Genomic DNA, 14,859 nt, shown 5'->3' with positions numbered 1-14,859 from the left:
TGAATTGTAGCAGGTTGATTGCTAGTGCATAAAGAATAATGAAAGTGGCCTTGACTCACGACCAAATTTGGAATCAGTTGAATGCCTCTTTAAAGTCAGATTCTGAAACTGGAGCTCAAGCAGGGCCACTAACTTTGGACACTAAAGATCTGAGAATCTATGGAGATTCTCCATCATCTAGGTCATGTTTATATCAAAGGTGCTTTTTCCAAAAGGCAACTGGACTTTCTTGGGCTTTTTTTTCTTTGAAGATGTTTTGCTTCTCATCCAAGAAGCTTCTTCAGAAGATCTGAGAGTGAATCAAGAATGGTTGAGAAGTTCTGCAGTCTAAAGGAGACTAGTTGAAAGAGGATGTCATTCCTTCTAACCACCTGCTTTGTAGGTTAAACTGGAGCAGGTAGTTTGTAGTTTAGCAAACATGTTGTGAAAAACATTGTGAATAGAATAGAATAGAATAGAATAGAATAGAATAGAATAGAATAGAATAGAATAGAATAGAATAGAAAATAGAGATTGGATTGGAATGGAATAGAATAGAATAGAATAGAAAATAGAGATTGGAATGGAATGGAATAGAATAGAATAGAATAGAATGGAATGGAATGGAATAATAACTTTATTGTCACTTTAAACACACACTAATCGGCATACATTAAAATGAAATTTTGTTGCAAACAGCTCTCAAGGGGTCCCCACCTCTAATATACACTACATAACTATGACCCCCCCCCAAATTGCATAGTATTAGCAAATTGTGTGATCCAGACCACCACATGAAGTCTTCACATGGTGCAAAGTTTTGATTTTTGTTATGAGATGGTTGTTGCTTAACGTGCACACACAAACTCTGGATTATGTGGCAGACCCTTTGAAAAAACGGCTCATGGAGTGAGTTTCTCTAAAAGCACATGGTTAAACAAACAGTGCTTTGAATATATAATGCTAATAGTCTGAAAGACATTGGTGATGTGTGGAAACTTAGTTCACAGAAAAATGTGATGAATAGACCCCTTCTGAATAAGTGGCAAAGAGAGAATCTAATAAAAAGAGAAATATTGCTTTTGGGTCCCCAAGCAAAGCAATAAAACCTTGGCATGGAAAAACAATCTTCCATTCAGCACCTCCGACTCACATGAACAAGGCCAGGATAACACTGAGGACTTCCAATTGGAAACTGACACCAGGAAAATCAAGCTTTATTTCTACACAAGCTATTGAAAGCTCCATTCACCACTGTATTAAAAAGGTTCCTGGTCTTTGTTAGTGCCTCCCAGGTGTATTTTTTTCTTGTTGCTATTTGTCAGGATTTTTTTTTTTTCCCTGCTAAAAAGTGTCTGTCAACAAGGAGACAAAGGCAGCTGCCTTTGTGGCCTCTTGCTAGGCATTAAGACAAATAATTCAGTCCTTTTTCGCTCCTTGATTTAAAAAAAAAAAAAAGATGAGAGAGAAGAAAAGATTTACCTCTCAGAGGGCCCATCTCACTTGTTTTTCAGTTGGGCATCTGCTGTTAAAGAGCTTACAATCCATGCCATACAAAGCATATTTTTTTTAAAAAAATCTGACAAGGTTGCATCAAATTCCTGTCAGGAATTGACTTTTTTTACTAAATATTTGCATTTTCAACTCTCAGAGTACAGGTAGTCCTCGACTTACGACCACAATTGAGCCCCATGTTTCTGTTGCTAAGCGAAACATGTGTTAAGTGAATTTTGCCCCATTCTACGACCTGTCTTGCGACAGCTATTACGTGAATCACTGCAGCTGTTAAGTTGGGAGCACGGTCGTTAAGTGAATCTGGCTTCCCCTTTCACTTTGCTTATCAGAAGGTCACAAAAAGGGGATCACAAGGCCCCGGGACAGTGCATCATAAATACGAGTCAGTTGTCATAAATACGAGTCAGTTGCTAAGCACCTGAATTTTGATCACATGACCACGGGGATGCTGCAAAGGTCGTAGATGTGAAAAACGGTTGTAAGTTACTTTTTCAGTGCCCTTGTAATTTTGAACAGTCACTAAATGAACTGCTGTAAGTCAAGGACTACCTGTAGTAGATTGATCTCAACTTGTAGTGACCACATCAACATACAGATAGTGCTCGACTTACAACCACTCATTTAATGACCTTCAAAGGTACAATAGCATTGAAAAAAGTGACTTATAACCAGTTTTCAGATTTACGACCATTGCTGCATGCCCAAGCTCACATGATCAAAATTCATATGGTTGGTCATTGACTCATATTTATGACGGCTGCACTGTCCCGAGGAAATATGATCAACTTTTGCAACCTTCTGACAAGCGAAGTCAATAAGGAAGCCAGATTCACTTAACAACTGCATGAATCACTTAAGAACAACAGTGATTGGATTAATGGTGACAAAAATGGTTATAAAATGGGGTGCAACTCACTTAACAACTGTGTTGCTTAGCAATAGAAATTTTGGGCTCAGTTGTGGTCGTAAATCGAGGATTACCTATACTCAGAGTCAACTCCTGATGATTTCATGGACAAGGTCAACCAAAATTGGTTGGGTGTAACTACCTACCGTGTTTTCCTGAAAGTAAGGCCTACACCAACAATAAGCCCTAGCTTGATTTTGGGGGGTGGGTGTAATATAAGCCCTATCCCAGGGGTAGGCAACCTTGGCTCTTTTATGACTCGTGGACTTCAACTCCCAGAATTCCATGCTGGCTCAGGAATTCTGGGAGTTGAAGTCCACGAGTCATAAAAGAGCCAAGGTTGTCTACCCCTGCCCTATCCCAAAAATAAGCCCTAGTTTTGGGGAGAGGTACACACCTAAAATCAAGCTAGGGTGGGGGGTGGGGGGGGGGTGGAGCTGCCCCATCTACCCCGCACCCCCTTAAATTGCAGCCAGGCCTCTCCTTGCTGGCCCACTTCTTCTTCTGGCCTCTTCTTCAGCCAGGCCCGCATTTCTCGGTCAGAGGGCTTTCCGGAAGGCCTGTGCAGCCAAGAACCGAGTTACGGATTCAATCCATAGCTCGGTTCTGCGAGATCTCAGCAGCCGAGCACCAAGCTATGAATTGAATCCATAGCTTGGTACTCGGCTACCTAGGCCTTCTGTAAAGGCCTGACTGCAAAATGCAGGCCCGAATGCAGCTGCAGAACTTCGGCCCCAGAAGAAGCGGACCGGCTGGGTGGGGCTGTCGGTGGTAGAGGTGAGGTAAGGCCTACCCTGAAAATAAGACCTGGCGCCTCTTTTGGAGGCAAAATAAATAAATAAATAAATAAGACCCGGTCTTATTTTCGGGGAAACATGGTATAAGAAATGGGTGCCGTTCTCTAAGCTTCTAGTAACCATTTCAATGTATTCAGAGCTTACTGCCTAATGATTACCTGGACGTGGATCAACCAAAGTTGGCTAGGTATAACCACTTATAAGAAAGGGATCCCGTTCTCTAAATTGGTCCCAGCGGTAGCTTCCCTGTTGACTCCTTTTTACTTTAAGATGACAACACATGACAACAATATCAGCCTTGTAGCAATTTCTTACAAATTACTGCATTTATCCCCCAAAGGAAGACAGTCCCGAACACAAGACAACTCCCCATCTAAAGAAAGCTTAGATGGGGTGTAAAAAGAACACAGACATAAATGCACGTATGGTATTCTGTACACCACCTGTCTTAGCATCTTGTCAAATGGAGTTGCCAAATCCCACAGAAAGCAGCATGGAAGACATTTTCCTCCCAATCTATGAGTGCACACAGCTGGATGCATGCTTGTAAAAAGCTGGTACAGAATAGTATTTAAGGGGATAGGGCAGGATGAGAGACCACAGAAATGCTATTGATTGGCCCAATCATTCTTTGCAGCCTGACTTACTTATACAGTGATGGGAATTCTCCATTTGCCACCCAGAAGTGCTGGAGCAAGGCAAGGCATAAATCTGGCGAGTATATAAATATTTAAATGACATACACATACTCCTAAGAAGTCCAGACAGGACAAAAATAAATTTTTATTAAGGATGAAAATGAATAGTTTATAAAATATGGCGCTGCATCTGGAAAAATACACACGCTAAAGTCCCCCCTCTCTCTCTTTCCCTTATAAATATACTGAGAGAGTGTAGAAATTTAATTTCACCAGGCGTTATAATAAGTTTAAGGGCCTCATTACCAGAAGACAAACGTAGATACGCTTCTAAACTAGATCGGATGATCCATTTAGTCTGCTGTACCCTGTCTAAGTTTGGATAGAAATTGTGGCAGAAATCCATGGAATACAGAGAACAGAAGAGAACAACCAGCAATAAGGTAGATGGCCTAAGAGTGGCGATCAATGCACCTTTAGTAGACTTGAAGGAACAGGTTAGGAATGGATCGTTATGGAGAAAAATCTATGTGGCTGCTAAGAGTTGACACCAACTTGAAGACACATAATCAATCAATCAATCAGAATTAACAGAACAGAATTAATAGAATAAGGAAGGGACCTTGGAGGTCTTTTAATCCAACCCCCTGCTCAGGCAAGAAACACTATATCACTTCAGACAAATAGTTGTCCAATCTCTTCTTAAAAACTTCTACTTTGGGGCCCACTGCTGGCTCATATTCAAGTAATCATCCACTAGGACTCCAAGATCCCTCTCACAGTTACGACTATGTACTATTGAGCCAGGAACCAATCAATCAATCCATCAGTACACAAGCCTCATTTCCCCTGAGTGTTAGGATTGGAAAGCCTCTCTCACCAAACAGCCTATCCATCAACTGAGAATAGGTCACAATAGAAGGACATGTTTGTCCTCAACCCATCCAAACAAGATAACTTCTCAATTTCCTCTCTCTGTTTCAACTGTTTTTGCTAGGCACAGCTTACATCTGCCTTCCTTTCCGGTAAAGAGAGCAATCATAAGCAACTCAATTATTTTCCTGGGCCAAAAGCCTTGTTGCCCATTTAAAGCCGTTGCACTTTAAACCCTGTCATTTATGAAGGAAGAATCTGATCTCAAAATGCCTGTGGAACTATTTGCTTGCAACTGAAAAAAGTGTGGCTTGGATCAACAGGATGGATTTAGCAGAAAGAATGAGCAATATAGCAAATAAAGAAGGGGCTTTATGCCCAGTATGGGGCAAATTGTTTGCCTTCTTGGCATAGCGTGCGAAATCCAGAAAGAGGCATTAAAAAGGGGATTAAGAAAGCAAAAGAATAATTAAAAATAATTAGCTGAATAAGGAATCTATGCAAAACACACAGGTAGTCCTTGATTTATATCCACAACTGAGCCAAAATTTATGCTGCTAATTTACGATGTTAGGTGAGTTTTGCCTCATTTTACAACTTTGCTTGGCACAGTTGTTAAGTGAATCATTGCAGCTGTTAAGTCACATGGTTGTTAAGTGAATCCAGCTTCCCCATTGACTTTGCTTGTCAGAAAGTCACAAAAAGTGATCGTGGGACACAACTCCATTGTTATAAATGTGAGTCAGTTGCCAACTGTCTGAATTTTGATCACGTGACCATGGGGATGCTACAACAGTTGGAAAAATATCATAAATCACTTTTTTCACTTTGAACGGTCAGTAAATGAACTATTGTAAGCCGAGGACTACCTGTACTGGGAAGTTTAAAAAAAAAACACCCTGAAAGACAACAATTCCACTTCCATTTTTTTTTAACAACCAAACCATGTAGGCATTTTCATATAATCATCAAGGGTTGAGATCTACTTCAGGGAGAATTTACCTCAGGAACTTTTAATTTCCATGTATTTTCTCATCCGAACTCAACATTTCTTGCAAACAGATTGTGCCCATCAAGCAGATGGGCAGGTAGAATCTTTTCTTTTTTTTTTTGACCCAAATGAAATTCTTCCATAAGGAGAGACAGTGCAATCTGCAAGCTTCTGCTTGCACTCCGTTGCTGCTTTATTATCTCACAAAGAACCAGGCCTTTGTTCCCCTGATAAATTTAAATTAATCTTTTTCCTAAGCCTCACTCCATTATTTCTGGAGTTATTTGTTCGATGGAGCTAAAAGTGTGCTAAGCACCTGAGGCTGAGTTCTGCTTTATGAATTAGAAAAACAGAATAGAAAGGGATCTTCAAGGTCATCTAATCCAACCCCCAGCCCAGGGTTAGGGTTAGACCTTGGACAAAAGGCTGCCCAATTATTTCTTGAAATCTTCCAGAGAAAGAAAACCTTCGAGAACAAAATCAGTGTAACAGCAGATTCTAGCTCAGTGGTGGTGAACCTAAGGCACGCGTGCCAGAGGCGGCACTCAGAGCCCTCTCTCTAGGCACTTCTCTGAACTCCTGGCAATGGGCTGCGGAGCACCAGAGTGCGCCAATCGAGGGGCCGGCAGGCTATGGCTGCTGACGGACACAGTCGGCCCCCATGCACTCGCTGGCCTCTGTGTGCGGGGGCCGATGGTGTCAGGCAGCAGTTGCCCCGGCCCCTGTCTTGCCTTGCCCTGAGATAATGGCACCTCCACCCTGCCTTGCCTCTCCCCACAGGATGAGCCTCCTACCCATCACCCCACCTGCCAGAGACCCCCTGGATCTCCCCCAACCCTGCCCGGCCCCCACAGGCATCCCTCCCCACGAGCAACATCGAGGTGACCACACCCACCTTGGCCACACCCACCCAGTCTGCCATGACCACCACAGCCACGCCCACTCAGTGGACCACGCCCACCTGGCACCCAGCAATAAATAAGTGGGTTTTGGGTTGCAGTTTGGGCACTCGGTCTCTAAAAGATTCACCATCGCTGTTCTAGCCATTACATTTTTTAAAAAATGTATGTTTTCTTTCTTTCTCTCCCTCTCCTTTATCGGTTCCAAACAATGAGACAACTTTCATTCAAGTCTATTACATTCTTAGATCTAAAGTTTTTCTTTGTTTCATGAACACACAACCCCCTTCCCTTTCCCCTTCCTTTATTTATTTATTTATGTATTTATTTGACTTATGTACTGCTTTAAGTGCAAGCACTCTCTAAGCGGTGTACACCAGTAAGCAATGTATATATATATATATATATTACATTGCCCCCAACAATCTGGGTCCTCATTTTACCTACCCCGGAAGGATGGAAGGCTGAGTCAACCTTGAGCCGGTGAGATTTGAACCGCTGACCTGCTGAACACAGTCAGCTAAAGTGGCCTGCAGTACTGCACTCTAACTGCTGCGCCACCTCGGCTCATATTCCTTCCTTCCTTCCTTCCTTCCTTCCTTCCTTCCTTCCTTCCTTCCTTCCTTCCATTCCTTCCTTCCTTCCTTCCTTCCTTCCTTCCTTCCTTCCTTCCTTTCCTTCCCTTCCTTCCTTCCTTCTGTCCTTCCTTTCCTCTTCTTTCCTTCCCCTTCCTTCCTTCCTTCCTTCCTTCCTTCCTTCCTTCCTTCCTTCCTTCCTTCCTTCCTTCCCTCTTCTTTCCTTCCCTCCTTCCCTTTCCTTCCTTCCTTCTTTCTCTTCCTTGCTTCCCTCCTTCCTTCTTTTCCACTTCTTTCCTTCCCTCCTTCCCTTTCCTTCCTTCCTTCCTTCCTTCCTTCCTTCCTTCCCTCCCTCTTTCCCTTCCCTTCCTTCCTTCTTTCCCTTCCTTCCTTCCTTCCTTCCTTCCTTCCTTCCTTCCTTCCTTCCTTCCTTCCTTCCTTCCTTCCTTCCTTCCTTTCCTTTCCTTTCCTTTCCTTCCCTCCTTCCCCTTCCTTCCTTCCTCCCTCCCTCCCTCTTCAAAAGTCACTGTTGAGTCCTGGTGACCCCCTGAACAGATTCCTCCATTTTCCTTGGCAAACTTTTGCAGAAGTCATGTGCCATTGCCTGCTTCCTAGGGCTGAATGGCCGAAGGTCACCCAGATGGCTTTGTGCCTAAGGCAGGAACTAAGAGTCACTATTTATTGTTCCGTTTTTTAAAAGTATTTTAAAGTAACCTACATTTCTTCTACTTCCCATTCCCTACATTGCCCACAGCAGAGGCTTCCAAGAAGACATCACGATAAAGATCTGCAACGTATTCAAAACTCCAGCAAAACAGACATCAGTAAAATATCTTTTCTTGGAGCATGTTTCCAAAACAGATGGATAAATGCTGGCCTGGGCTACCCTTCCTGACATATAAACTTATCCTGGGCCATTATCATGGGGGCTGAATCTGGCTTTAGGTGCATAATCCCAGGTGTTCTGTCTGCCCTTGCCATTTGTCACATCATCACCCATCGAAGACTGGCAGAAAATGGCACCACCACTTGAGGTGCTTCTCCAGACCAATTAATAACGCCGTCTGGGCAAAAGACCTGGGCAAGGGAAGGAGATATTATCTCTTTCCGTCTTAAGTCCTGAATTTATGATGCTGAAAGGACACTGTGAGGACTTCTTGATTTAATCACTCACCAATGTTCTGTCTGGGAGCAGACGCCTGGGCAAGTCACCAAACAAGACCAAATTAAGCCTGAAAACTGAGAGCAGCAACTGGGATGTTATTCACTTGCTGAATAGTTGCTCTGATTCTGATCTTTAGTGAGTTTTCTTCAATCCTTTCAAAATGTGGATTTAGAATAGAGTAGAGTAGAGTAGAGTAGGATAGGGTAGAGTAGAATAGAATAGAATAGAGTAGAGTAGAGTAGAGTAGAGTAGACTAGAATAGAATAGAATAGAATAGAATAGGAAGCTGGAAGGGACCTTGGAGGTCTTCTAGTCCAGTCCCCGCTTAAGCGGGAGAACCTATACCTGTGGTGGCGAACCTATGGCACGCGTGCCACAGGTGGCACTCAGAGCCCTCTCTGTGGACATACGTGCCATCACCCCAGTCCTAGGCCTTCAGCTGGGTTTTATAAATCCTTTTCACTTTAGGCCTCCGCCGCCGTGTGCAAAAAAACAAAAAAAAAACAAAGGTTCAATCAGTCAATTTCTCACGGGGAAAAAAAAGATCTCGCAAAGTTGGAATTGATTGATTGAACTTTTTAGTCCCACCCAGTCTGCCGTTACCACCACAACCATGCCCACCCAACTGGCTACGGCCACCCAATGGGCCACGCCCACCTGGCACCCGACGATACATAAGTGGGTTTTGGGTTGCAGTTTGGGCACTCGGTCTCTAAAAGGTTCGCCATTACTGACCTATACCATCTCAGACAGGTGATTGTCCAGTCTCTTCTTAAAGATCTCCAGTGATGGAGCGCCCACGATTTCTGGAGGCAAGCTGTTCCACTGGTTAATTGTCCTCACTGTAAGGAAGTTTCTCCTTAGTTCCAGGTTGCTTCTCTCTTTGATCAGTTTCCAACCATTGTTTCTTGTCCATCCCTTTGGTGCTCTGGTGAATAACGTGACCCCCTTTTCCTTGTAGCAGTCCCTCAAATATTTGATATTGTAACTTGAAATTTGTATTAAAGATTTTTGTATGTTATTGAACTATTGATTAACCCAGCCACCACGTTGCTTTTTAAATACTTAGATGTAAAATTGGAAAATTAATAAAATATTATTTAAAAAAAATTGAACTCCAGACTGTGGGCAGAATTTGCCTGCAATTCTGAATTCTAACCACTGCACCACCACGGCTCTAAAGCATCTACTTATCATCTGCAACCCAGCTAACTGGCAATACCTAGCTAACTCCAGCTGATTTCCAAAAAGCTAAGCTTTGTTTGTTTATTTGACTTCTATAGCCACCATATAAACAAGTGACTCTGAGCAGCATAGATCAGAGTTCTCCAACCTTTCTGGGCTCTCGGCCCAGAGGGGAGAGCAGCTTCCAAATTGCTGCATGCACCCGTGCGTGCACCACACAAATGGGGCCACAACCACTGGTGCAGTAGTAGTGGCCACATTCGCGCATGTGCTGGTGCTGTGCGCCATGCGTGAATGGCTGCACACACTCCGTGGCAGCTAGTGACCGTTCAACATGCGCAAATGGGCCATGCACACACACTCGCACTAGCAGCCCGTTTGCGCATGCACAATTGGGGTGCACGCGCCTCTGTGCTAGTGTTCCCGTTCATGCCCGCACACATATGCAAACAGGGCCATGAGTGCTAGCGTGAGTGGGGGGGAATGCGTGCCCACGTGTGCACACCCTGGCCAGCCATCTCTGGGTGTTTTGTTTTTATTCCCCCCATCTGCTGGGTGGTGGCAGCAGGCTTTGGTCACTTCACATGATCCTGGGATACTGTGACCGTCATAAATATGAATCAGTTACCAAGCATCTGAATATAAATCACAAGACCCTGGAGATGCTGCAACATTCTAGCTGATCGGCACTTCTGGGCTCAGCAGAAGCACTAGGATCAGCGCCGAGCTACAGCTGATTGGTGCTTCTTCAGGGCTCAGCAGAAGCACCAGGCTCAGAGCCGAGCTATAGCTGGAGCCTGGCGCTGATCCTGGCGCTTCTGCTGAGCCCCGACAGCCCTGCAGCTCCAGCCATCTCTCGCTCAGGCTTGTGTGGTGCTGCCACCGGTTCAGCTTATTCCCCTCCCCTGCTACCACTTTTCTAGGATGGTCACGTACCACCTGCCAGGTGCCAATGTACCACAGGTGGTACCCACACCACTGTTGAAAAGCCCTGCCCTAAAGTGCTTTCAAGGTGATAACTAGGATTCTAAATGCTGGCATTCAACCAGCACCCAGAAATATGTTGGCAACCAGTGCAGCTCACAAAGCAGTGGTGTTACACATGTTGAATATTTGACACTTTTTATGGCCAGTCCAGTTGCATTCTGCATAGTTGAAGGTTTCGAATGCTCTTCCAAGGGCAGCCCCATGTAAAGTGCATTGCAGTAGTCCAGATGAGGGGGTCACAAGGACAATATTGGATAGAGGATCACCTGGAAATCCCAAACCCATACATGATGATTGATGATGATCAATGATGATCGATGATAATGATATCAATTTATATACTGTAGCTGTCCATCTAGATTGGGGAGTTGTAGAACTAAACTTGACATGAAAGAGATTGTTGTAACTTGAGCATTTCCTCCCCATCAGCCACTTCCTCCCCATCAGCCACTTCCTCCCCATTCCATCGCTAGTGAGAAACTTATAAATTCCTTCTACGACATGGGATGGAGCCTTTTGAAGGATATGTTCTCAAATAAATCAATTTATATTGAAATTTCTCAGGAAAGGCAAATCTGTTTTCTACTCCTGGAGGGACATCTGGCAAAAACTGGTTGGCTTCTGGCTCAGTTTCCTGCCCAGGAAAGATCATGCTGATTTTGTTTTCTAGCTTTTTTGGGCAGGCAAAGACATTTTTTATTATTAAGAAGCTTTTCAGTTGATTTACTGCTAAGTAGCATTTCAATTAATTTATTAAGTTTCAATTGATGTATTGCTTCACCAAATCCCTACTTTATTTCTAATTTGGTCATCTTTTATTCAATTATATTTTAACTGTTGACATTTAATGTTCTACTTATAAGCTGGCTAGGCTATTTGTAATCATTTTTTGTGGGTTTAGACGAGAGTTCTTCAACTTCAGCAAGTTCTAGGTGGGTGGATTCCAACTCCTACAATTCTGGGAGTTGTACTTCAACCAGCTTAAAGTTATTATGAAAAGTGACTTAGATATTATTTGTTTGGTAGAAAGGCAAAGTATAAAATAGTGAAGAAATAAATATACCTCCATAGAGAATGAAGAAAATTGAAGAGGTGTTTTAGATCAGGATTGAACTAATAATTAATTGAATGTTATTTTAATAAGATGATGTGTTTGTTTGATAATATGGATGTTATTAGGTTTGATAATTAATTGGATGAAATCAGAACCTTGTCTAATGGACTTAAATGATTTAAGGTTGATATTATTTTGTCAGTTTAAAGAAATTGATTGATTGATGGATAAGATATGTATAGGATAGATCAATATTTTATTTTAATTGGGAAATATTAGTGTAAGAAGAAATAAACAAGATTTACGATAAAATTAAGGAATTAGGATATATTTGGAAGGGATACCTGAACTGATAATGTGGTTATGTAAAGTAAAATTTGATTATGGTTTTGTAATTGCATAAAGCTCTAAAACAGGTTTAGGATTAATAGAAATTTAAATTAGAAACAGACTATTTTAAATATATTAAGCTATTTGAGGGAAATAGGGAATATTTGATGTATAGATTGAGTTGTTTATATATATGTTTTGTTTTGGGATTTTTGATTACCCCAGCACCACGGTGTGTCTCGAGCACTTTGTCTTAAGAATTAAAAAACCAATAAAATTTGTTTTACCTTAAACCCCCCTGCAACTCAGACTAACCTGAGCACAACAAAGCCCCCACCCAAACAGAACACTCCCCCATCCAATCAGAGCACAGCCAACCCCCCCATCCAATCAGAGCACAGCCAAGCCCCTAACCAATCAGAACACACCTCCACCCAACCAAAACACAGCCAAGCTCCCGCCCAATCAGTTCATACCCCCACTGGCAGTTAAAAGGAAGAAACAGCTAAGACTACACATTGCTCCTCAAAGCACGAAGCTGAAAACACCAGCCTGAAGATGACAAATGGGACTTCGTCAAAACGTCGCCAAGACACTTCCAATTTTACGCGGGAGAAAACCCGAATAACCAAAGACATACATATGTATGTATGTATGTATGTATGTTTTCTGAGGTTTTCGCGGGTGTTTGTATGTAGGTCTTTGGTTATTTGGGTTTTCTCCCACGTAAAATTGGAAGTGTCTTGGCGACGTTTCGACGAAGTCCCATTCATCATCTTCAGGCTGGTGTTTTCAGCTTCGTGCTTCAAGGAGCAAGGTGTAGTCTTAGCTGTTTCTTCCTTTTAACTTGCTACACATATTTAACTTGATACACATTGCTCCTCAAAGCACGAAGATGAAAACACCAGCCTGAAGATGACGAATGGGACTTCGTCGAAACGTCACCAAGACACTTCCAATTTTACACAGGAGAAAACCTGAACAACCAAAGACATACACACACACACACACACACACACACACACACACACACACACACACACCTCTCCATAGTGAATCAAAAGGATTAAGTTACATTTGACATCAATTAAAGCAACTTCAGTCTGGTGCTGTCTTTTGCTGTTGAAGAGGAGGAGGAAACCTTTTGTAAGTTGGGTCTACTTGTGAGTGAGATTACTTCCTGAAATGTGACTATAGGGGACATACAGATCTGAGCATTCGTTTGAGGAAGCTTTCCTGAATGAATATGGAGATCATTAAGATGTGAGTTTTCACTTGCTGTGTGATAGTAGCTTAGCAAGGTAACCCAGACATAAGTACACCCAGAAGGCCTAATTCTACTTTATTGTAAAGATACCTTAGCAGAATTTAAAGTCTAAAAATATATCTTTTCCATTTACAGCTCATGAAACTACAATGGTCCTTTCTCAGATGTTCACCATGCCCACATTCCTTCTGCGTCTCACGTGGAAACTAACCAAGAAGAGAAGCAACCTAGAACTAAGGAGAAATTTCCTAACCGTGAGAACAGTTAAACAGCGGAATTACTTGCCTCTGGAAGTTGTGGATGCTCTATCACTGGAAGTTTTCAAGAAGAGATTGGACAGCCATTTGTCCAAAATGGTATGGGTTTCTTATACTTAGCAGGGGGTTGGTCTAGAAGACCTCCAAGGTCCCTTCCAATTCTGTTATTCTGTTATGTGAGAAGTTTTATATCAAAATACACATTATTCCCTATACTGTTTCCATCTTTTTTTAGAACATTAACAGATCCACAATGGACTGAGAATCAGTGTCTCCACTAGATAATTGACAGTCAAGCTGAAACTACATTGTGTAAAAATAGCAGACGGGGGAAAATCTTTTACTCAAACTTCCTCACTCCCCCCTCCCAAATAAGTCACCCAGATCTAATCCACATATCAAAGGAGAAGGTCTGCAAACACAAATGGAATTAATTAAATGAGGTCTCCCAGCAGAACTGCATGATCACAAGAATAAACATCATAGATGACCTACCTACCTACAGACACACACACGCCCCTCAAGTGGCACCCTAGAATCAGCACGTAGACACTTTCTAAGACAAGCTCCTCTATACAACTGTGTCTCTGTACCCCATTTCTCTGCAGCTGCCCCTAAAGACAAATACCAAAGCCCTGGTGGCTCAGTGGTTAGAATGCAGTATTGCAGGCTAACTCTGCCAACTCCCAGCAGTTCGATCCTGACCAGCTCAAGGTTGATTCAGTCTTCCACCTTTCTGAGGCTGATACAATGAGGACCCAGATTGTTGGGGGGAATAGGCTGACTCTATAAACTGCTTAGAGAGGGCTGTAAAGCACTGTGAGGCAATATATAAGTCTAAGTGCTATTGCTATTGTTTTGCTTTTAATAATAAATATTTCTTCTTTCCTCACAACTGTCTGGATCTCATTTTTACTTATTCTTGCACAACCCTGGTTCGAGTTGCAACCCCAAATTATTCTTCTACCAGTTACATGATTGTTGTGACTTTTCCCCCATTTCCCAAGATCATTCCCATACACCTTAACTGTGAGCGACTATTTTAACAAAAAGTATTATTCACTGGGCCTGGCCTTAATGTCAGGAACCCATGCGAGCTGCATTTTTCACATCCTGTGCTATGGATAGGAAATTGCTCCTTCTCTACCACATAAATAAACATGACTTAAGAGGGTCTATATCCAAAGGGTCATTCCCAGACCACCCACGGGGGCATCTGTGGCTACAATTTTTCTCTGCTTCAATCTGCGCTGAAAGCTGGTTTGTTTACATGCCTCAATCCAATCTCTCACGATAAAGCAGCTAATGGAGAGGAGAAGCCTACTCACTTGTTTGCAACTGCTTGCATAAACTCATCCAGCAAGTCGTCGTACTCTTTCCCACGAACCCGTTTGTGCTTGAGGCCAATGTAGAGCGGATCGTTCAGGAGCGCCTAAAATA

General features: G+C 42.7%; 1 protein-coding gene across 3 annotated transcripts in view; it reads right to left on the bottom strand.

The window, feature by feature from the left end:
- ME3 (malic enzyme 3) overlaps positions 1-14,859 on the bottom strand; it is a 129,547-nt gene that overhangs the window by 29,370 nt on the left and 85,318 nt on the right. For all 3 annotated transcript variants that reach the window (XM_039342963.1, XM_039342962.1, XM_039342964.1), the window contains one exon: positions 14,748-14,851. In XM_039342963.1, the coding sequence (XP_039198897.1) occupies positions 14,748-14,851 (104 nt within the window). The remainder of the gene's footprint in view (positions 1-14,747; positions 14,852-14,859) is intronic.

The sequence above is a fragment of the Crotalus tigris genome, unplaced genomic scaffold (genome assembly GCF_016545835.1).
Source record: "Crotalus tigris isolate CLP2741 ecotype Arizona unplaced genomic scaffold, ASM1654583v1 scf7180000017828.1554129, whole genome shotgun sequence".
NCBI classification, from domain to species: domain Eukaryota; kingdom Metazoa; phylum Chordata; class Lepidosauria; order Squamata; family Viperidae; genus Crotalus; species Crotalus tigris.
This window is presented reverse-complemented; position numbering and strand designations above follow the sequence as displayed.